The following is a 21816-nucleotide window of genomic DNA, read 5'->3' as shown; positions in this document are numbered from 1 at the left end:
TGTGGGTGGCCCCCAGACACCCCCCTAATTCCCAATCCCCACTCACGGGGAGGGATCTGCCCCGGGCATCCCGGCAGCCACACTGACTCCTGGGCACACACCGCCGTTCCTTGAGCACGTAGCCAGGCTCACAGACACAGCCCTCCTGGCAGACGGAGGGACCACCGGAGCCTTTGCACCGGCCTTCTGGGTTGTCACAGGTAGGGGGGCAGGGGGGAAAGCAGTTGGTGTAGACGTAGTGGGTTTTGCAGTCCAGAGCTAGAAGGGTGGGGGAGAAACGTGGATTGAGCGTGGGCTCCATGGTGGCCCTGAGGACAGAACAGAGCAAGAATGGTCCTCCCATCTCAGCGTGGGAGCCTGTGGCCAGGTGCCGCGTGACCTTGGTGCGTCTACACAGTAAGCATGGGACTGGCCTGTGTACCTGCCATGACAGGAGCCCAGGACAGGGAGGGACTCACTCTGCTGGGGGAGCTAAATAAAGCCCTCTGAGCCGAAGTAGTTGCAAACAAATGGAAACGTTCACAGAAAGCAAGAGTCCACAACATGAAGATGTCAGTTCTCCCTGAATTAATTTTATTACCGTTATTAGGTCATGTGGAGCCACATTCGGGGTCTTACTTCCCCAACTGGGGATTGAACATGTTCACCCTGTAGTCCTAACCACTGGACTGCCCAGGAATTCCCTCCCTAAGATAATTTGCATATTTAATATGATAGCAATAAAATATACCAACAGGATTTTTTTAATAGGGAAAGATGACATTAAAGTGGAGATGAGAATATAAACAAACCAAAAAAGCTGGGAAAACTCTCAACCAAAACAAACAAACAAAAAAACTAAATGTCCCTGCCAGAAATCTAAACACTACTTAAATTCTCAATGATCAAAACATTGTGATGCTAGTAAATGAAGCTAAATGGAGCAGTGGAAGAGGAGAAAAAGCCCAAAGAGGAACTCAAATACACATGGGAATTTAATATAAAATGTGACATCTGAGTCAGTGGAAAAAGATGCTGGTCATTCAATAATACTGGGAAAAAATAAACATGAAGTTGACTGAGTTCTCACCTTACACACCAGGATACATCCCTACGGATCAAAATATTTAAATATACAAAAAAAGAAACCATACAAATGCTAGGGGAAAATGTAGGCAAATATTTTTAACTTCAGAGTAGGGAAGGCGTTTGTAACTAGGGCTCAAAATGCAGAAGCCATAAAACAAAGACTGTTATATTTGACCTCGTAAATACATATATATATACATACTTCTGCATGGTAAAAAAAAAAAGTCAAAGATGAAAAAAAAAAAAGACATGGAAAAAATTTTGTGACTCATAGCACTAATGAAGGGCTGGCTACTCTCTGAAGCAGACAAGGGACATCTATAAAATATTTCAATAAAGGGCAACAAACCAGTGGAAAAATGGTGAATAGGTAGGAAGAAATCACAGGAAGGGAAATCCAAACGGCTCCTGGATGTATGAAAGAATGCACAACCTCACTCATAATAGGAAAAATACAAATTAAGGCTCTTTTTATCTTCCACTTATCAGATTGGCAAAAATCCAAAAGCATGATAATACTCTGTGTTGGCGAGGCTGTGGGGAAATGGGCAGTCTCTGTTGCTGGTGGGAATGTAAATGCCTCAACCTCCATGGAAGGCCAATTGGCAAGATCTCTCCAAAGCATCAATCCACACAACCCTCGATCCAACAATTCCACTGCTAGGAATTTATCCTACAGATAAGAGACACACACACAGAAAATTGCATCTGCGGAAGGCTATGCATTGCAGCACTGTTTGCAATAGCCAAAGACTGGAAACAACTAGGAAGTCCATCAGTAGAAGACTAGTTAAATAAACTATGACAAATGAATTATGACGTGTCTGCAAAAGAGAGTAAGGATGCTTTTTACATATCTGATGAGGAAGGGCAGCCAAGTGAAAAATAATGAAGTAGAAATGACTGTGTCCTGTCTGTTGTTTGTAAGAAAATATGGAAAATAAATTGGCATTTGTTTGTATGTGCAGAAAGAAAAGACTTTTGGAAAAATACTCAAATCCGGATAAAAGCAGGCTAGGGCCTGGGCCCCGGAGTTGGGGTGAAAAGAGACTTTTCACTGGGAATCTTTTAATACTTGTAAAATTTTTGAACCATAGGAATGCAGCACATACAAAAAACACTTTACTGTTTTAAAATTTTAAAAGTTCTGAAATTAAATAGCAGTGCTGGTTGTATAACCTTGTGAAGATACTGAAAATCCGTGGGCTCTTGGTTCCCTGAGCAGGGATCGAACCCACACTCCCTGCAATGGAATCTTAACCCCTGAACCACTAGGGAAATCCCCGAATTGTATACTTTTAAAGAGTAGAAGAATATAGTACATGAATAACAATTTTTTAAAAAAATTTTTAAAGGAAAGAGTTAGAGAAGAATGCCTTGGAATCTGCCAGGAGAGGAGAAGACAGAACTTTTGGGGTGCAGGGAAGGGTGTGTATAAAGGCAGGGAGGGGCGTGGGAAAGCCAGGCCCACATGGGGAACAGGATGGTTTGTGCAGGTGATGCCGCTGCACAAGTAACAGGGGCAGTTGGGGGTGGACAGCTCACAGGATCCCAAACATCTCGGAGAGGAGATCGGACCTGCAGGCACAGTGGCTCGCGGGTGTAACATGATCACATTTCCTTTGGAACGACAGTGCTGAGAAGCAGCCTGTGCCATCCTGAGATAGGGGGCACCAGCTAAGAGCTTACTGCAAATGGTCCACATCAGAGAAAATGAGGCCAGACATAGATCAGGCAACACCAAAAAGGGGAATGGAGGAGCTTTCGGGGCTCCACAGATGGGGGCCTTCCCTGGTGGTCCAGTAAGACTCCACTCTACCAGTGCAGGGGAGCTGGGGCTTGATCCCAGATTAGCGAGCTAAATCCCACATGTGTGTGTGTGTGCTTAGTCGCTCAGTCGTGTCCAACTCTTTGCGACCGCATGGGCTGTAGCCCACCAGGCTCCTTTGTCCATGGGGGTTCTCCAGGCAAGAATACTGGAGTGGGTTGCCATGCCCTCCTCCAGGGGATCTTCCCAACCCAGGTCTCCCGCATGGCAGGCGGATTCTTTACTGTCTGAGTCACCAGGGAAGTCCAGATCCCACATGCTGCAACTAAAGATCCAGCAGGCTGAAACCAAGACCTGGTGCAACCAAATAAATAAAAATAAAAATAATTTTTTTAAAGAAGTACCAAACTCATATTTTTAAACAGAGAGAGAGACACAGATGAAAAGAAGGTTTGGGAGCAGTCTGGGGGTGGCCGGAGGGGACACTCACGGCAGAAGCTGCTGTTTCTCCAGATGGGAGGCCTGATGCCCTGAGCTTGGCAGGCGGTCGCAAAGGCTTGCAGAGACTGGCAGAGGGTGCTGCTCAGGCCTCCAAACTCACAGAGGCTGTCGATGCATCTGACCAAGAAGGGGTTGAGGATCACGCGGCTGGCACACCTGGCCCAGCCCGGAGTCTGAAAGGCTGCCTGGCACTGCTCCTGGGCTCTCTCCAGGTCAGCTGGCTGGCAGGTCGTTTCTGGCTCCTTCTCCGATTCTTCTTCGGTCTTGTCTTCATCTCGGCAACTGGGAAGGGAAAGGGGGTCATCACAGGGACAGCCACGGCCTCATCTATGAAGACGACTCGGTGCTCCCAAACCACCCTCTAGACCCCTCCTGTCTTCACCGGGAAGCTGGCCTGGGCTCTGACCAGCCTTCCCCGTGGCCCCCGTCTCCTCCCACATTTTGAAGCCGAGACAGGAAGACTCAGATGCCACCCCCTGTCAAGCGATAAGCATAGAGGACCACTCCAGTCTTTCCATCCCAGGTGGGCCATATGGCCTAGAATCCCAGCTCGCGTTCCTATGCAAAGGCAGAGAGTCTTTGGGGACGATTACCTTGGGTCGATCTCCTTATCTTGCCAACTGTCCACATACGTGACGTCATCCGGGGCTAGCTCGTCATTAGGCATCAGCAGTTCATCCTCTTCCTCACCGTTGAAGTTCCCGCACATGCCGCAGGTCTGGGTGGGCAGAGGGGAGAGAGGGATCTTCCGCACCGGGGACGGCAGGGGGCATTTGTGGTTGGCACCCTCTTTCCACTCTGAAGAGAAAGGCACGCCCTCCCTGCAGCTTTTTCCCATTCTGGGGAGTGACTCTCCAGTCCGGCACCCCGCTCCCTCCAGGCTGACGCCCCTACGGAGTGACCCAGATGTTTTCCTCACCTTTCCATAATAGGCTTTCGGGATTTCGATCTTGAGGAAACCGTTGCCATCAAACTTGACTTCCACCCCAATGCTGATGGTGAGCACCATGTAGCCGTCCCTGGAAATGACTCTGACCCCCCGGATCTGGGAGGTCGCGGGCAGGGGGACCCATGTGCCATTGATCTAGAGAGGAAGGCAGGCCCCGTGAGCAGCAGGAAGGACCAGAGCCGCCGTCCTCCCCGCCCCCACCGCCCCGCTCACCAGCGCGTGGCCCTTCTTCAGGGTGACCAGGGTATTAAAGACGTGCACGTAGACCTCACGGAGGTAGAAAGTGTGGGGTTGGTCCTGCCGCTTCCCATTTTTGCCACTGATCTTGAAGAAAGGCAGGTCCATGGTGGAGTGGCACGTTTTTGCCAAGACGTAAGTGCAGGCGCCCCGGACGGCATGGTAACTGCCATCGAAGCTTATGTACTGGGACCGGTCCTGGATCTGGCACACTCCCATCCCTGGAGAACAGAAAGGCGGCTGAGGAGTGGTCCAGCCTCCAGCAGGAACAGGCCTTCTCCCCACCTTCAAGGAAACGATGCGGAGGAGAGGAGCCTCAGAAGGGAAGGGGACAAAGAAAAGAGTCAAGACCCAAGGCGGTGGAGCAGGTGCCACTCGGCCCAGGAGAGACTTATAATATCCTGAGTTCACGACTGCCATGGCAGCCATGAGTGAACCCTGAGGAGCCCTCCTGGACAGAGGGGCAGTCTTGGTGGCTGAAGGTCCTCCTCCACGCTCACTGGGCCTCCTACCTGCCCCCCGGCACCGCATCAGCCCATCGCGGGGCCAGCACATCTGGCCAGGCTTGCAGGCGGTTTGGAGGCAGGAGACGTTGTTGTGGATGGAGCAGGTGCAGAGCCGGGAACACGTGTTGTCCGTGTACCATCTCTCCCCGACCTGTGGGGTGCGGACATCAGCGGAGCTGATAGAAACTTGGAAGCTGGAGAGGGATGGAGGCCTCCCCCTACCCACCGCACCCCGGGGCCCCCAAGAGGTTGGCTTCGTTCAGGCTCCCGCCTCCACCACCAGCCTTTCTCAAGCTCCAGGCTTCTGAATTTTGCTGCTCAGCCCCCAGCACTGCCCCTCCCCACCTGTTTTCAGGCTCTGCGCCCTCTGGCCCCCAACTCATGGAGGCCCCCTTGCAGTCCGGCTTCTCACCGGGTGGTAGGCGCCCCCGGGGCTGCTGCAGCCACACTCGCCAAGGGGCACACAGGTGGTCCCACTCAGGATGTGACCTCTCTGACACTCGCAGCCCTCAGCGCAGGGCAGCGAAGACGGGCAGTACGACGGGGTGCTCAGGCTGAGACAAGTGGCCGGGCAGGGGTCGGCACAGGGGCTGTATCTGCTGCCTGATGGGCACTTCAGAGCTAAGAAGAGATTGGCGTGTAGGAAGGAAGAGTCATTTCCAGCTCTTTTGACCTTGGGACCTGAAGAGCTCCTAAGGGCTTCCCCGGTGGCCCAGTGGTTAAGAATCCGCCTGCCCATGCAGGAGACATGGGTTTGATCCCTGATCCGGGAAGACCCCACGTGCCGTGGAGCAATTAAGCCCATGCGCCACAACTACTGAGCCTGTGCTCCAGAGCCTGGGAGATGCAACTACTGAAGCCCGCGTGCCCTAGAGCCTGTTATTTGCAACGAGACAAGCCACTGCAAAGAGAAGCCTGAGCCCTGAAACTGGAGAAGAACCCGTGCAGCCACAAAGACCCAGTGCAGCCAAATTAAATAAATTAATTAATTTTTTAAAAAATGGATTAAAAAAAAAAGAATTCCTAAGAGAGTATTCCCTAGCGGTTCAGTGGTTAAGACGCCTTGCTTTCACTGCTGAGGGCAGATGTTCAACCCCTGGTGGGGGAACTAAGATCCTACAGACAACACAGGACAAAAAAAATTTTTAAAGAGTGCTCCTGGAAGTGTCAGATGAACGGATTAACAAAAAGGGGTCCATCCACACAATGGAATATGATTCAGCCTTACAAAGAAGGAAATTCTGGCACCCGCTGCAATGTGGGTGAAACTTGGGGACATTATACTAAGATAAGCTAGTCATAAAAAGATGAATACTTTGTGATTCCTCTTAGATGAGATCTCTAGAGTCCTTGAATGCATAGCGATAGAGGGTAGAAGGTGCTTGCCAGGGGCTGGGGGGAGAGGGATGGGGACCTGTGTTTAACAGGGACAGAGTTTCAGTTTGGGAAGAAGAAAAAATTCTGGAAACAATGGTGATAATGGTTGCATGACAATGAATGCACTTAATGTTGCTGAACTGGACACTTAAAAATTCGTTACAGTGGTAATTTTTGTGTTCTGTATATTTTACTATAATTTAAAAAAACAAAAAGGGTTCTTGGGAAAGAGAAGAAAGGTAATCACACAGATGACCCGGGGACGATGGGAAGGAGACAGTAGCCAAATGAGTTCAGAACTTTTTGGTGGTGGTAAGTTGCTTCAGGTCTGACTCTTTGTGACACTATGGACTGCAGCCCTGCTCTGTCCATGGGGATTCTCCAGGCAAGAATACTGGGGTGGGTTGCCATGCCCTTCTTCAGGGGGTCTTCTGACCCAGGTCTCTTAGGTCCCGACCTGCACCTTTTACGTCTCCTGCATTGGCAGGCGGGTTCTTTACCACTGGTGCCATTGGTGAGGTGACGATCAGATGGGGGCTCCCAGCGGAGGGAGTCGAGGGGAAGGTGGGGGCTGGGCCCCAAGAGACCGGAGAGTGGGGGGACAGAGGGCATCCCACAGCGGGGCTGGGGGCCAGGCTGAGAAAGGGAGAGCGGAGGAGCAGGCCTGAGGGAGAGGGAGAGAGGGCGGGGCTCAGGGGACTCCTGGGTCGCTCACGGCAGAAGGTGCTGCTCCGCCAGGTGAGGACCTGGCCGCTGCGGGCGCACAGGGACGCGTAGGCCTGCAGGGAGCGGCACAGGGTGGAGGCGTCGCCCTTGGTCCCACACTGGCCGTACACACAGCTGGCGAAGCTGGCCTGCGGGGCCACCACCCTGTGGCACGTGGAGAAGGGTCCTGGTGGATGAAGCAAGGTAGGTGAGAGTGAGCCTCGGGAGGAAGCGGAACCACGAGGCTGCTGTGGGGCAAAGTCTACATCCACTTCCCTCCAGACCCGTGATTATTAAGAACCTACTGCCTGAGATGCAAAAACCCCACAGCTCCATCAGCGCCCCCACTCCACTGCCTCCGCACCCCCTTTGCCATCTCTATTTCCTGTCTCACCTTTCCTCCCTCCCTCAATGATCAGCCCCCCTCCTCCGTCTCCTGTCCCAGGGGTGGGGGGCAGCAAACAGGGGCCCCTGCGTGGCTTACCCTGAGGATTCACTAAGATATCACAGTTCTTACTCCAGGGGTCAGTTGCATTCTTTTCCAGGCACCTGGGGGAGCTGGCGTCTGCAGCAAAGCAGCTAACAGAGGAGGAGGGGAAGGGACAGGAATTTAGGATCAGAGAACACTTCCCAAAAGCCAAAGGAGACATGGAGAGGGACGCGGGGAGGGGAGCCAGGGTGGGAGAGGAGAACAGAGTGAGGGCCTTGAGTGGTAAGGTCAGCAGACGCAGCAGGAAGGAGAAAGGTTAGATCTCAGGGTGGACTTCCCCAGAGACAGGTCAGGAAGCCCGGGAGAAATCAGCAGGCAGGGGTGTGGGAGGTCGGAACAACCTTCCATCAACTCCAGGAGAGACTGGGGACACCGCCAGGCTGCCTGCCAAGCAGGCAGCTCCCCGCCCCAGTCCAGCTCCCCGCTTTTCCCATTCCCGGCTCACCCAGATTCAGATAACTCATTCAGCTTCCAGGAGGCCCCCAGGCGCACAGAGTTGACGGCAGGTCTCTTATCAGGCTGCAGATTGTCGTCCAGGCTGTTGTTGTTGTAGTTCCCTGGGGGACTGAGTGGTCAGAGAGGCCGCAGGCTCGGTCCCAGGACCAAGAAGCCACCCTCTCTCCAAGAGAAGCCTTTTCTCTTCCTTCATCTTCGGCTTCCCTTCACACCCACCCTTACACACAACGCCCTCAACCGAGTAACAGATCGCCAAGCACCTGTTCACATGTGGATGAGCAAGGCCCCTGAGAGGCTCGGGTTGCCTGTGGCCCCGGCTTCGCCTGCACGTGCCCAGGGGACTCACCACACATCCCACAGAGCCGGCCGGCGTAGGAGGAGGGAGCGGTCACTTCCACCAGGTGGTACCCATCGTAGCGAACTTGAAGCCCGAAGTCCGTGTAGAGCAGGATAAAGGAGCCACTGGACCTCACGGTCATCCGGCCGTGTGCAAACCACAGGGGCAGAGCCACCTGGCGCCCGTCCAGCTACAGAGATAGGGAGGACGAGGTAGGGAAAGCCTCCGGCAACAGGATAACAACGGGGTGGCGGCGGGCGGGGTTAGGGGATGGCAGGTGTGTCTCAGAAACTGGGGTTTCGGTGTCTGCCAGACAGGTGGAACTGCAGGCAAGGGGGAAGGGAAGAGAGAGAGCGTGGGCTGAGGGTCGGGCCGGGGAGGCAGGCGCAGGCACGCACCATGACCTTGCGGCCTTTGAGCATCCAGACTCTGATGCCGAAGGCCTGCACCTGGACAGCTTTGACGTAGGAGGCCTCCAAGTTTCCGCCGCGGAACTCGTTGGTGGAGCTCACAAAGAAGTAATTCTCCAGGGACTTCAACAGGCAAGGCCGGGTCAGGATGTAGGTGCAGGTGCCCATGAAGTGGTGCAGGGCTCCATCGAATGTCAGGTAGTGGGGGTCTCCCCAGACAGTGCAGGTGGCCGACCCTGGGCACCAGGAGACGGGGTTCAGAGGTGAACTCACCTTGATCTGCCGTCTTGGCGAGTCCACGTGGTGATGGCACCCACGGCTCATCGGGGTGGTCGGTGAGGTGTGGAGAGGTCAAGGTCAGGGACTGCTCCAGCCTCACTGTCTGGGTTCTTAAAAAGGCATTGTTTTGGCTCCGGGTAATCACCTCCCAGCCCCTGGTTATACCCCAGCTCTCTGCTTTAGGACAGGACCATGCCTCCGCTCAAGGTCACTTGGGCAACCCCCAGGCTCACCTTGAGGGTGGCAGCCATAGGTGCCATCCTGCCGACCGCACATCTCCTGGGCCTGGCACTGCCATGGCACACAGCGAGTTCTGTTGGTGCCCTCACAGATGCAGAGCTGTCTGCAGCCTGGTTTGAACCAGCGCTCCCCTACCTGGAAGGAAAAGAAGTCGTCCCCTGGTCGGGACTTCCTTGATGGTCCAGTGGTTAAGAATCTGCCTTGCAATGCAGGAGAGAGATGTAGGTTCGATCCCAGTTTGGGGAACAGAGACCCCACATGTGGCAAAGCAACTAAGCCTGCGTGTAGCAGCTACAAAGCCTGCACACACTGGAGTACGGCGCCACAACTAGAGAGTCAGCGTGCCTCCATGAATGGACAAATACACACTTTTTAAAAGAGCAAGTCATCTTAGCACTGCTATTCAGATCACTGCCTGCTCACTGGGAAGGCATTCGTGTCACCCAAAGCTCCAGGCTTAGTTGCAAAACTCTGGCATTCGCTCATTCATTCAATCACTCCATTATTTGTCTGTCCACTGTTTCAACAGAGAGTTATCATCTGCCTTGTGCCAGGCGTCAGGGATTCAGTAATGAACCAGATGGACAATGCCCCTGCCCTAACAGAACTCACAGTCCAGAGGAGACAGTCAACACGTAAACAAACAGATCCCGTGCTCCAGCCCGTTATGTACCCAGAGGTGACCATCAGGGCACCCAGGGTGTTTCCTGCCATTGGCACTTGCTGCAAGAGTTTAGGGATGCTTCTCAGGGTGCCATCAGGAGGGCTTCAAGGAGGAGGCAGCATTTCAACAGGACCTCAAAGGAGGAGAAGGTGGCTAACTCAGGTGGTGCCTGGGAGGCTAAACAGGGGGAAAGGGGCTGCAAAGAAGGTGAAATTGAAACAGTAAAATGCGAATAAGGAGTGTTCTGGGGGCCAGCCTGGAACATGGCACTGAGTAGGGGAGAGCCCTGTGGACATCAGGTGGTGGAGGGCTTGGATGGGCCTCCTCCTCAGGCCTGGCAAAGAAGGAAGAGGGAAGCTTCACAGATCAGGGCCAGCTCCAAGCACTGCCTCTGAGAAGATGGTTCGGATGGGGTCCAGGTAGCAACTGAGAAACAGACCCTCCATAGGCGAGAGAATGCGGGTGAGACGCAGACATGCCTGGGCCTTCAGAGGATGAGATACAAGAGAAGTGACTCAGGGAAGTGATCGGCAGGGGAGACGGGAAGGGAGAGAACCAGGGGGCCCAGGTTTTGCTGGGGCCTGGGCTGACTCTGGTGAAAAGTACTGGAATTGAAGAAAGAAAAAAGGGAATTAGACCTGAGCCCTCCTCCCACCCCACCCCACCTCCACCCCCCGTCTCTGGCCCACGAGCCGGTCAGAGACATCAGAACCCGCACAAGCGCCTTCTGGCTGCAGCACTGAGAGCGGCCCAGCCCTGGCAGCTCACCTGGAAGTAGCCAGCCGTGGGGTCGAGGCAGCCACACTCGGACCGGGGGACGCACTGGAGCCCACTGAGGACGAAGCCCTGGTTGCACTCGCAGCCCTCCACACAGCGGTTCTGGCAGGCCATGCCCGAGAATGTGGAATGGCAGGTGTCAGGGCACAGCTTGGCACACAGGGTGTATCTGCTGTTGGGTGGGCAGGCCAGCGCTGGTGGAGGGGGGGCACAGGTGAGGCAGGGTCGGGAGAAAAGGAAAGAGGTAGTTCCCAGCCTGGAGCTCGGAAGGCCCAGGGCCAGAGGCTTCAGCCCAATCTCCAGAAGAGAGGAATGGGGAGAAACCACCAAGGAACTCAGCCTCCACCCCCTGGGCCTGGAGGGGGCCCTGCAGGGAGGTGCCAAGAGGCAGGACCATGGGAGCAGACCCACCAAGAGCCTCAGCAGCTCTGCCATGTAGGCAGGCCCCAGGGGAGCAGTCAGAGCCCATGTGGGCCCACCGAGGTGCTCAAGCAGACCCCCCAGAGAGCTGGGTCAGGGCTGGGAGCTGTGGGGTGCCCTCCCACCCAGCAGTCTGCCTTTTACGCCTATATTCCTCCACCTGGTGTGCAGTCAAATACGTGTGCATTGCTTTCACACCCACACCCTCAGGTCATTGGGAAGGCTTTCTTTTTCTCTTTTTCTTTTTAAAAAATCTTTTCCCAAAGAACTTTAATTAAGACTTTAACAGAAATAAAAAAGTTCAGAGTGTACTCAGGGCCCAGATCAGATGTAACAAAACCAAGCTGAACCCAGGGTGGAAATGTTGTTGATGTTGAGTCACTCAGTCATGTCTGACTCTTTGTGACCCCACGGACTGTAGCCCACCAGGCTCGTCCGTCCCTGGGAATCTCCAGGCAAGAATACTGGAGTGGGTTGCCATTCCACCCAGGGATCAAACCCAGGTCTCCTGTATTGTAGGCGGACTCTTTACCGTCTGAGCCACCAGGGAAGCCCTAGAGTGAAAATACTGCCTGGAAAATCCACAGCTGGGAGGAAATCCCGGGAAGCCTTCCTGAGTGTTCAGGTGACCATGTGATTGTCTCAGGGGAGGTTGCTGACTCTGCGGATTTCCTGGTCCTTGTGTAGGGGTGAAGGGGTTCCACAAGGTGCTGCCCCCCCACCCCCCGGCTTGTGCCACCACTCTCAGAAGCAGCCAGCCCTCTGACGTGTGCGTGTGAAGAAGGGGGCCCCACATCTTCACACGACTCACGGCAAAACTGGGGTCCCCTCCAGGGCTTCACTGCGTAGCCAGCTTCCTGGCAGGTCTCAGTCAAGGCCGACATGTGGGCACACAGTATCTGCTGCAGCCCCTGGAAGTTGCACATGTCAAGCATGCAGTTGTCGAAGAAGGAAGAGACCTTGAGGTGAGGCAGGCAGGCCCTAGGGAGAGAGGCCAGGTCAGAAGGGATGAGAGGACAGACCCTCCTTCCTCCCATTTTGATGGGCCCAGTCACGGCCCATCCTGCTCCTCCCCACTACATACTGAAAGGCTCCGGAAGCAACTGCGAGCCGTCCGCAGTACTCCGGCCCCGACAGTGTGTTCTTCAAGTCAGTATCGCAAGATGGGAGAGATGCCTGGTTCTCCTGGCACCTGGAAGAGAGACACCCCCAGAAGCCGTAAGGACCGAGGCTCGCCTCCATCCCCGCCCAGCCCGGGTAGTCTCCCTGCTCTCGATGCCTCCTAGTGGACGACATCTGAACGCCAAGAGGTGGGAAAACGGGGTCCGCAAGCAGGAGGCGGGGCTGCTCAGAATCGCCTGGGGACCACTGATGGTGAGGGTGGGGTGAACGTGGTGGCAGTGAACTTTGCAGGGAACCAGACCCGGGAGAAAGACAGACGTGGGGGCATACAGAGAGGGCAGAACAGGAGTGATGCCGGTCAGGGTTCTTGTTTCCTCAAAGGGGCAAAGGAGCAGGAGGGCGGAGTGGGGGGCGGGGAGGTCCTCACGCCTGGTCCTCGTCTTCCGAGGTCTGCCAGCTGTTGCCCAGCTCCTTCTCATCTCGTGCTGGTCTGCCATCCGGCTTCTGGTTGTCGTTGCTACTGTCGCCGTCATAGTTGCCACAGAAACCGCAGAGTTTGCTGGAGTAGGTGCTGCGGGGGCCGGAGAAGGAAGGGTGTTAGTGGAGAGTAAGGGTCTCCATCATCTGAGGGGCCACAGAGGGGCGGGAGGCGGGGGAGGCCATGGGCAGAGGTGGGCTGTGGACCAAGAGATACAGACAGGGAACCAGGGCTCCAGGGCCGGCACCAGGTGCTCGATGACCTCAAGCTCTCGCCCTTCAGCTATTTTCATGTCTCCACTCCTCCCATTCTTCTGCTCACACCCCATCTTCCAGTCATAGCAAACTTCTTGCTGGCCCTAAGGCATTCCACTTTCCCCCTTGCAATTACTGTTCACTATTTCTTTTTTTTACTTAAAAATTTTTTTTTAAAACTTTTTGCCTGTGTTATGCAGCATGCAGGATCTTAGTCCCCCAACCAGGGATCGAACCTGTGCCCCATGCATTGGAAGCACAAAATTTTAACACCTGGACCACCAGGGAAGCCTCCACTATTTCTGTCAAGTCTTTCTTTCCCTTGTTTGGCCATCTGGGGATCTAGTCATCTGTGAAGACTGCAGTCGAGAGACCACTGTTCTGAAGGCTCCCACGGCTCATGAGCAACTCCTTCTAGAACATTCCCGAAGCCTTGTGATATATCCTGCTATTATCCCATGGCCCTGAAAGCATTTCCTCCCCCTCCGCAACCAAAGGGAGGCCTGCTGGTGGAGCTAGGTGTTTCCTACCCACGCCTGAGAATGAACGCCGGGGATGGCAGGGGAAGGGGGATGGGAGAGTCCCCGAGAGGGAGGGAGGGGCAGAGTGGGAGGAGTGGCAGCTGCCTCGCTGGGTCGCCCCCTCACCTGGGCACACGCACATACAGCTGCTGGTCACCGTCCCATCTCACCCGCAGACCGAACGCTGTCTGCAGCTGCACAAACCGCCCGCTTGGAGTCAAGTAGACGCCTCCAGAAGGTATGGCCGGGAGGGTGACTCGCTGACCCCCAACCTGGAAGGCAGCGGGGGGCGAGGGAGGAGACGAGAAACAGATCAGGGGGTCAACAGTCAGGGGGTCAACAGTCAGGGGGTCAACAGTCAGGACCCCCCAACTGACTCCCACAACCCCACGCCATGCTCGTGACCTCTTCCGCCAGCTCTGGAGGCGCTGGGCGGATGAGGCCCCGCGGCAGTCGCAGAGGGCTGCGTGGAGGAGGACTCACCAGCGTGTGTCTGCCCTTGAGCAGGATGACGGTCGTTTCCGACAGAGTCACGGAGACCCGGCTCAGGCAGGACACGCCCTCCTGTCCTCGCTCCTCATTCTTCACTGTCACCCTGAAGAACGGCTCTGGGCCGGGAGAGTAGGGGTCAGGGGAGAACGCCAGGTCTCGCTCACCCCAGAAACATTTCTGAGCACCCACAGAGGGGGGCTCCCCCACCCGACCCTGTGGGGATAAAGTCAGAGGGGAGGAGACAGGACCCCAGCGGGAGTGGGGCGTCGTCCATAACAGCCTGGGACTGAGTGCCCCGAGAAGCCGTCCGCACCCCAGCCGACGGGGGTGTCTGCTGCCAGGTGCGCCCAGGAAGCAACTGATGCCGAGAGGACTCTTAACCTGCGTTCTCCCCATGGTCCGGCCCGGAGAAAGTCCTGCTTTGCAGATGAGCATGTCATCCCTCGCTCCGCAGACCGTCCTCTCCATCTTGCCCCCCCATCAGCTCTGGCCCTTCCCCACCGGCCCATGCCCTCCCAGGCCCAGCTCTCCCAACGTGACCCCACGGCCAGGCCATGGAGATGGGCAGGGGAGGCATCTCCAGGGTCCTACCTGTCGAGTTGCCACAGGGTTGGGCCAAGACGTAGGTGCACTTGCCCATAAAGTTAAAGTACCTCCCGTCGAAGGTGAAGTAATGAGGGTCTCCATAGACGAAGCAGGTGGCAGTGCCTGCCGAGGGGACACGGGGGACGTGTGAAACTGGGTTACCAGGCCAGGCGCCATGGCCACCTCACCCACTGAGTGGTCCCAGCTCCCCTGGGCAAGGAGGGGATGGGGACCCTGGTGTCACACCCGTGGGGACAGGCGGGGAGAGCATGAGGGGTCTCACCATAGGGGTGGCATCTGTACTGGCCATGCTTCAGTTGGCACACTGTGTGTGTCCCGCACTTGTAGGGCTGGCACTCTATCTGACTGCCAGGGTGGCAGCGGCAACGTTCTGTGCAGTTGGGACTGAACCACTCCATCCCTGACTGAGAGCGAGGGAGCTGGGGTCACAAGGGTACCACTCCCGGGCAGACTGTTTCATCCCATGGTCTCATCCCCTCCTCCTGCACACCTCACCTTGTTCAGACTCCTCTCCCCATCGCCTAGCAGAGATTCCCGCTCACCCCAGGCCCTTTGCACATGCTGTGTTGGAGCCTGTCCCCCTTCCCCCATCTAAACCATTCCCATACAACCAGCAGAGTTCAGTTCAAGGGTTGCTACCTTCTCAGGAAGACCTTCCAGACCACCCCGACTAGCTGTGGGTACTTCTCCTTCCCAGGACTTAACACAACCACACTTTTATATTAATTTTTGTGATTATTTGATAAGATCCCCACAAGGGACTGTGTCTATCTTCACTCGCTATCTTAGCCCCAACACATACCACAGTGCCTGGCAGAGTTCTCATTTAATGAATACTTCCTTATGTCTACCCCAGAATGTGATCCTGCCCTATTCATGGTGACCCCAATGCCAAAAGGGTTGAAGGTACCCAATTACATTTATTGAATTTATAAGTGAACATAAATCCATATGTGTTTCCCAGGGCAGAGGGAAGAGATGCCTGGCGCTGATGATTCTGACATCAGCAGATGGTTCTATCCCAGCTACAGCTGAAGCTAATCCCAACACTGACACAGGGACACCCGGGAGACGGTTAAGAGGGCTGGAGGAGGAAGTCACCCTCAAGGAGACAAGCAGGAACTCTGATGCTCCATGGGAAGAACACCAGAGCTGAGAAGATGTACTATTCAATAATGAATAGCTGACTGCACTTTTATTTAATAAGTTGACTATATTTATCATAAATTGCTAACAATAATAATTAACATTTAAGTAACTGGTTTGTGTTGGGACCTAATTTCATCTTCACAGCAACCATATGAGGTAAAAAATCTTATTGTGCACATTTTATAGATATGGAAACAGATTTGAAGAGGTCAAGAGAGAACCTTGCCCAGGGTCACTCAGCAAACAAGTGCTGGAGCCAGGTTGCAGCTCAGATCAACCTGACTCTCAGCGGCTCTGTTTAATATAATGACCAACAGCCCATGTCTGGCCACTGAGCTTTTCAAATGTAGATGGTGCAAACTTGCTGCTGCTGCTGCTAAGTCGCTTCAGTCACGTCCGACTCTGTGTGACCCCATAGCTTACATCAGCTCTAAGTGTGAAATACACAATGGATTTTGAAGACTTCATTGGAAAAAAAAAGTACATAAACAATCTCATTAATAACTATTAATTACCTTTTGAAAAAGGTAGATGACTGGAGTTAATTTAACCTGTTTCCTTGTACCTTTTTTATCAAGATTTTTTTTGATGTGGACCATTTTTAAAGTCTTTACTGAATTTATTACAATATTCCTTTTTTATGCTTTGCTTTTTTTTTTTTTTTTGGCCCCAAGGCTTGTGGGATCTTAGTTTCCTGACCAGGGATTGAACCCTCATCCCCCTGCATTGGAAGGTGAGGTCTTAACCACTGGATCACCAGGGAAGTCCCATACTTTTTTTTATGGTGGCTATCAGGACACGTAAGTGCCATATGAGGCTTGCATCTGTCCCTTATGGACAGCACTGGCCGGCAGCCTCCAGAAACTCTGGGGGCACCCAGGGGCAATCAGTTAGGAGAGACAAGACTAGTATCACTTCTCCTTTGACTGATCCTATCAGAATCTGCAAATTCCTTGTTTGTTTGTTTTGTTTTGGCTACATCTCTCAGCTTTCGAGATCTTAGTTCCCCACAGTGGGATTGAACCCAAGGCCCTGGCAGTGAAAGTGCCAAGTTCTAACCACTAGACAACCAGGGAATTCCCTGCAAGTTCCTTTGGAAGAAGGTTCTGGAATGCTTCATTCTGCCCTGAAAATGCCTGAATGTACTCAGTGTCTGGGGCTCGCTGTATACACAGGGACCCCTGACTTTCCTCAGGATGGAGATAAGGGCCCTGAAATACCTGGCTGGTCTGGGGTCTAGTGTGTCATGGTTGCCTGTACAGGATGGAGAAATACAAAAATTTCAAAGCTTCCAGGAGCACCGAGGACAGGGCCTCAGGACAGCAGGATCTTCCGCACAGCCTAGAGTCAGGCTGGGCCAAAGTGACTGCTTAACAAATATTTATTGTGTGAACAGAATGACCATCAAAAACCACATGCCGGGAGACTTCCCTGGCAGTCCAGTGTTTAAGACTCTGCACCTCCACTGCAAGGGTTGAGGTGTCAATCCCTGACCGGGGAACTATGAATGAAAGACTCCAGCACCAGGTCATCTCTGCCCAAGAGCTGACCCCTTGAGAATATCCCGTGTATCCAAATTTATGCCATCTGGGGAGCAGGTGGCGCCAGACTCCAGGGGTTCAGCTCACAGTCCCCCTCTGGGGAAGTGGACAGCCCCAGGTCTCACCTCGTAGTAATTTTCATTGTAGAAGCAATTGCAGGAAGAGGCATTGATGCAGCGGGAGTCGTGGAACAGAAAGCCTGAATTGCAGACACAGCCAGGATTGCAAAGGAGACCACAGGTGGGCTTGGGGCTCCGGCAGGATGCTGGGCAGGCACAGCGTTCATAGTGGGCATTCGGGGGGCACATGGCTGAGGGGAAACCAGCCTCCATTAAACCCCCAGCTTTTCTCCTGTCTCCCCTCTACCCAGCCACCCCCCACCCCGCCACCGTTCTTCTCAAGGAAGTAGGCCCATGTTACTCAGCCATTCAAAGGAAGGAAGTCCTCACACAAACCACAACCTGGATAAACCACAACCCTGACAACAACACATGCTGAGAAAAAAGAAGCCAGTCACAAAAGACCACCTATTACATGATTCCCAGTGTATGAATTGTCCAGAACAGGCAAATCCATAGAGACAGAAAGCAGGTTTGTGGTGGTCAGGGGCTGAGGGGTCGGGGGACAGGGAATGCCCACTGATGGATATGGGCTTTCTTTTCGACGTGATGCAAAATGTCCTGAAATGGCAAAGGGAGGGTGGTTGCACAGTTCTATGAACACACTGCTGCTACTGCTAAGTTGCTTCAGTCGTGCCCGACGCCGTGCAACCCCATAGACGGCAGCCCACCAGGCTCCCCTGTCCCTGGGGTTCTCCAGCCAAGAACACTGGAATGGGTTGCCATTTCCTTCTCCAATGCATGAAAGTGAAAAGTGAAAGTGAAGCCGCTCAGTCGTGTCCGACTCTAAACGACCCCATGGACTGAAGCCGACCAGGCCCCTCCCATGGGATTCTCCAGGCAAGAGTACTGGAGCGGGGTGCCATTGCCTTCTCCACCAAATCAGACACTGAAAGGATGAACTTTGACGGCAGTGAATTGTATCTCAGCAAAAGAAGAAGCACTATTAAGTCTAGTGGCTGGTTCGCAACAACCCCACCCCACCCATCCCCGACTCTGCCCCGCCCCGCCCCGCCCCGCCCCGCCCATGCCCCGCCCCCACCATCCTTCCCAGGGTTGTCCGCATCTTTCTTTCTAAAGTCACCGTGATTGGCTCCTCTTCCCTCTGAGACTGCGCTTTTCTACCGCATGCGTTTCCCCAGCCCTCTCTCCTCACCACCGACTTTGACTTCCAGCTCTTTGTCCGAGGCTCCACCACATACCGGGAGTAGGTCTCGGGGTTGTAGTGGTGGCCGGGGTCACCGGGGTCGTGGAGGTACTTGGCATCGTGAAGACTGTCGACTCAGTGGGTACAAGAGCTGGGCTGGGTCGGGGTGTCATAGGAGTTGTGGGCCTTTCAGTGGGGACAGTGGGCTTTTCTGTGGGGATGGTGGTTTTTTCAGTGGGAATGGTGGTCTTTTTGGTGGGAATGGTGGTCTTTTCAGTGGGGACAGTGGATTTTTCTGTGGGAATGGTGGTCTTTTCAGTGGGGACAGTGGATTTTTCTGCGGAGATGGTTGTCTTTTCAGTGGGAATGGTGGTCTTTTCAGTGGGGACGGTGACTTTTTCTGTGGAGATGGTGCTTTTTTCAGTGGGAATGGTGATCTTTCTGGTGGGAATTGTGGTCTTTTTGGTGGGGACAGTGGTTTTTTCAGTGGAAATGGTGGTCTTTTTGGTGGGAATGGTGGTCTTTTCAGTGGGGACAGTGGTTTTTTCAGTGGGAATGGTGGTCTTTTTGGTGGGGACAGTGGTTTTTTCAGTGGGAATGGTGGTCTTTTCAGTGGGGACAGTGGTTTTTTCAGTGGGAATGGTGGTCTTTTCAGTGGGGACAGTGGATTTTTCTGTGGAGATGGTTGTTTTTTCAGTGGGAATGGTGGTCTTTTCAGTGGGGACGGTGACTTTTTCTGTGGGGATGGTGCTTTTTTCAGTGGGAATGGTGATCTTTCTGGTGGGAATGGTGGTCTTTTCAGTGGGGACAGTGGTTTTTTCAGTGGGAATGGTGGTCTTTTCAGTGGGGACGGTGGTTTTTTCAGTGGGAATTGTGGTCTTTTCAGTGGGGACAGTGGTTTTTTCAGTGGGGACAGTGGTTTTTTCAGTGGGAATGGTGGTCTTTTCCGTGGGGACCATGGGTTTTTCTGTGAGGATGGTTGTTTCTTCAATGGGGATGGTTGTCTTTTCAGCGGGGATTGTGGGTTTTTCTGTAGGGACAGGGGGCCATTCACTAGGGAAAAGGGGCCATTCAGGTAGGAAGGTGGGTTCTTCAGTGAGGATGGTGGGTTTTTCTGTGGAGATAGCGGTCTTTTTAGTGGGAATAGAGGTCTTTTCAGTGGAGATAGTGGGCTTTTCTGTGAGGATGGTGGTCTTTTTAGTGGGAATGGTGGTCTTTTCAGTGGGGACAGTGGGCTTTTCTGTGGGGATGGTGGGCCCTTCAGGAAGGACAAATGGCCATTCAGGAAGGAAGGTGGGTTCTTCAGGGAGGATGGTGGGCTTTTCTGTGGGAACTGTAGGTCTTTCTGTGGGAACAGTGGGCTTGTCTGCAGGAACCGCAGGCTTTTCTGTGGGGACAGTGGGTGTTTCACTGGGGACAGTTGGTTTTTCTGTGGGAACAGAGGATATTTCACTGGAGGTGGTGGATGTTTCTTCAGGGGTCACAGGTTTTTCTGTCTGGGCAGGAGTTTCAGAAGGGCCAGTAGGGGGACCTAGAGGTTTGGGAGGGAGCACTGTAGATGCAGGTCCTGAAAAGAAAAAACATTCCTGGAGTTTAGTCAAAATCACACCACACCCATCTTGACCCCCATCTAACTGGAGTGGGTAACTTTGTCACACCTCTTCTAATCCCAAGCCAATCTCCACTTGCTCAATACTCAACGAAAACTGCCCCTAATATATGTCTGCTCTCACGCTGGGTTCGGAAAATGAAACAAATGGGATGTCAGCCTTCTCTTCAGGCTCACCATTCACTAGGTAAGGGGTCCAACCACAGAAATCCATGGCACCAAAGTCACATTCATTCAAGCAAGCATTCCAATGGGGCCGGGAAGGTACAGGTGGGCAGAACACAGAAGACAAAGCTTTGTGAGGCTTCGGACACGAAAGTGTCAGCGCTCAGTCGTCTTCGACTCTTGGCGACCCCATGGACTGTAGCTCACCAGGCTCCTCCGTCCATGGAATTCTTCAGGTAAAAATACTGGAGTGGATAGCCTATCCCTTCTCCAGGGGATCTTCCTGACTCAGGGATCGTACCTGGGTCTCCTGCATTGCAGGTGGATTCTTTACCAGCTGAGCCACCAGGACACAAAAGAGGACTTGCATTGTAACACATTATTGAAAGGGTAGCGAGGGAAGGGTGTGGGGGGCAGTGTTGGTGTTCAAAGAAATGAAGGCCTGTGGCCAGCAATTTGTTATATAATTGAATATTGAAACGTCTCTGGTCAGTAATGTTCAGGCGACAGGACGCATTCATAAGTCTCTGATCAGTAAGTTGTGAACAGCGTGTGCAGAGAAGCCCAAGTGCTGCTCATCCCAGAGCATGGCCCCCTTTCCAGGGCCTGGGGTCCTGTCTTACCTTGACAGGTCCCCTGACTGATGAAGATGAAACCCAAAGCAACAACAAAGGCAGCGTGGGAGCCCCTCTCGACCTCAAACATCAGCTGATGGTCCGAGGGAGAAAAAAACAAGAGAGAAATAGAAGTGAAGGCCTGGCAATGCGGTGACTCTCTCAGCAGAGGGTCTGTCTTACACCAAGATGTCACTTTATTCTGGCCTCAATAGTGCAATGTGGGCCCTGGCCTTCCCAGGGGCTGGAGAGCCTGGTGGGAAACACAGAGCACCCTCTGCTCTGCCCTTCCTCCGGAGATCCATCCTTACAGTCTTGGTTATGCTCTCGGACCCCAGCCGTTCATCCCCCTCACAAGCCCCACAGCGACGCTCGTACAGCGACTCTCCCTGTTTCTCACCTGCATAGGTTGTTGATGTCCCGAAGGGATGGTCATGGAATCGTTCAGCCAGTCAGGGCCCTGAGACCCAACTTGTTCCCAGAGAGAACTTGGGGGGCTGCCCGCAGGGCTCCCCAGCAGAAGCCTGAGCTTTGTGCCCTTTCCACGGCCATCCATGTGGTAGGTGAACGCCACACAGATGGCACCCGGGGCACAGAAGGGCCGGCTCACCAGTTTGTAAGACTGGCCTTCCTGGGAGAACTTGTCAGCCTCAAGGTAGACGAAGTGACTTTCTGGGCATAAGAAGGGAACGGGCAAGGTGAGAATCTGCCAGAGGACAAGGCCTGTGCTTTCCTGAGCGACACCTTGCTTTCCAAATGGGGATGAGATGCAAACACCCAAACTCCCCACATTGCAGTGGGCTTTTTTGTTGTTT

At 53.7% G+C, this 21816-nt stretch overlaps 1 protein-coding gene across 1 annotated transcript in view; it reads right to left on the bottom strand.

The window, feature by feature from the left end:
* The window catches only part of ZAN (zonadhesin), a 35779-nt gene that overhangs the window by 6621 nt on the left and 7342 nt on the right, over positions 1–21816 (bottom strand). The window contains exons 11-35 of the mRNA XM_088833271.1: positions 21402–21673; positions 21011–21095; positions 18669–20180; positions 17473–17657; positions 14920–15061; positions 14643–14759; positions 14043–14167; positions 13686–13831; positions 12734–12877; positions 12269–12376; positions 11996–12165; positions 10756–10958; positions 9317–9458; positions 8793–9040; positions 8404–8584; positions 8047–8158; positions 7596–7690; positions 7122–7298; positions 5442–5650; positions 5036–5180; positions 4500–4744; positions 4257–4421; positions 3931–4055; positions 3327–3619; positions 47–258 (exon numbers count right to left, since the gene is read on the bottom strand). Coding sequence (XP_088689397.1) covers positions 47–258; positions 3327–3619; positions 3931–4055; positions 4257–4421; positions 4500–4744; positions 5036–5180; positions 5442–5650; positions 7122–7298; positions 7596–7690; positions 8047–8158; positions 8404–8584; positions 8793–9040; positions 9317–9458; positions 10756–10958; positions 11996–12165; positions 12269–12376; positions 12734–12877; positions 13686–13831; positions 14043–14167; positions 14643–14759; positions 14920–15061; positions 17473–17657; positions 18669–20180; positions 21011–21095; positions 21402–21673 — 5558 coding nt within the window. The remainder of the gene's footprint in view (positions 1–46; positions 259–3326; positions 3620–3930; positions 4056–4256; positions 4422–4499; positions 4745–5035; positions 5181–5441; positions 5651–7121; positions 7299–7595; positions 7691–8046; positions 8159–8403; positions 8585–8792; positions 9041–9316; positions 9459–10755; positions 10959–11995; positions 12166–12268; positions 12377–12733; positions 12878–13685; positions 13832–14042; positions 14168–14642; positions 14760–14919; positions 15062–17472; positions 17658–18668; positions 20181–21010; positions 21096–21401; positions 21674–21816) is intronic.

The sequence above is a fragment of the Moschus berezovskii genome, chromosome 27 (assembly GCF_049115385.1).
Source record: "Moschus berezovskii isolate FMDL1 chromosome 27, NW_MosBer_1.0, whole genome shotgun sequence".
Taxonomy (NCBI): domain Eukaryota; kingdom Metazoa; phylum Chordata; class Mammalia; order Artiodactyla; family Moschidae; genus Moschus; species Moschus berezovskii.
The sequence above is the reverse complement of the archived record's forward strand: the minus strand, read 5'-3'. Positions and strand labels throughout refer to the sequence as shown.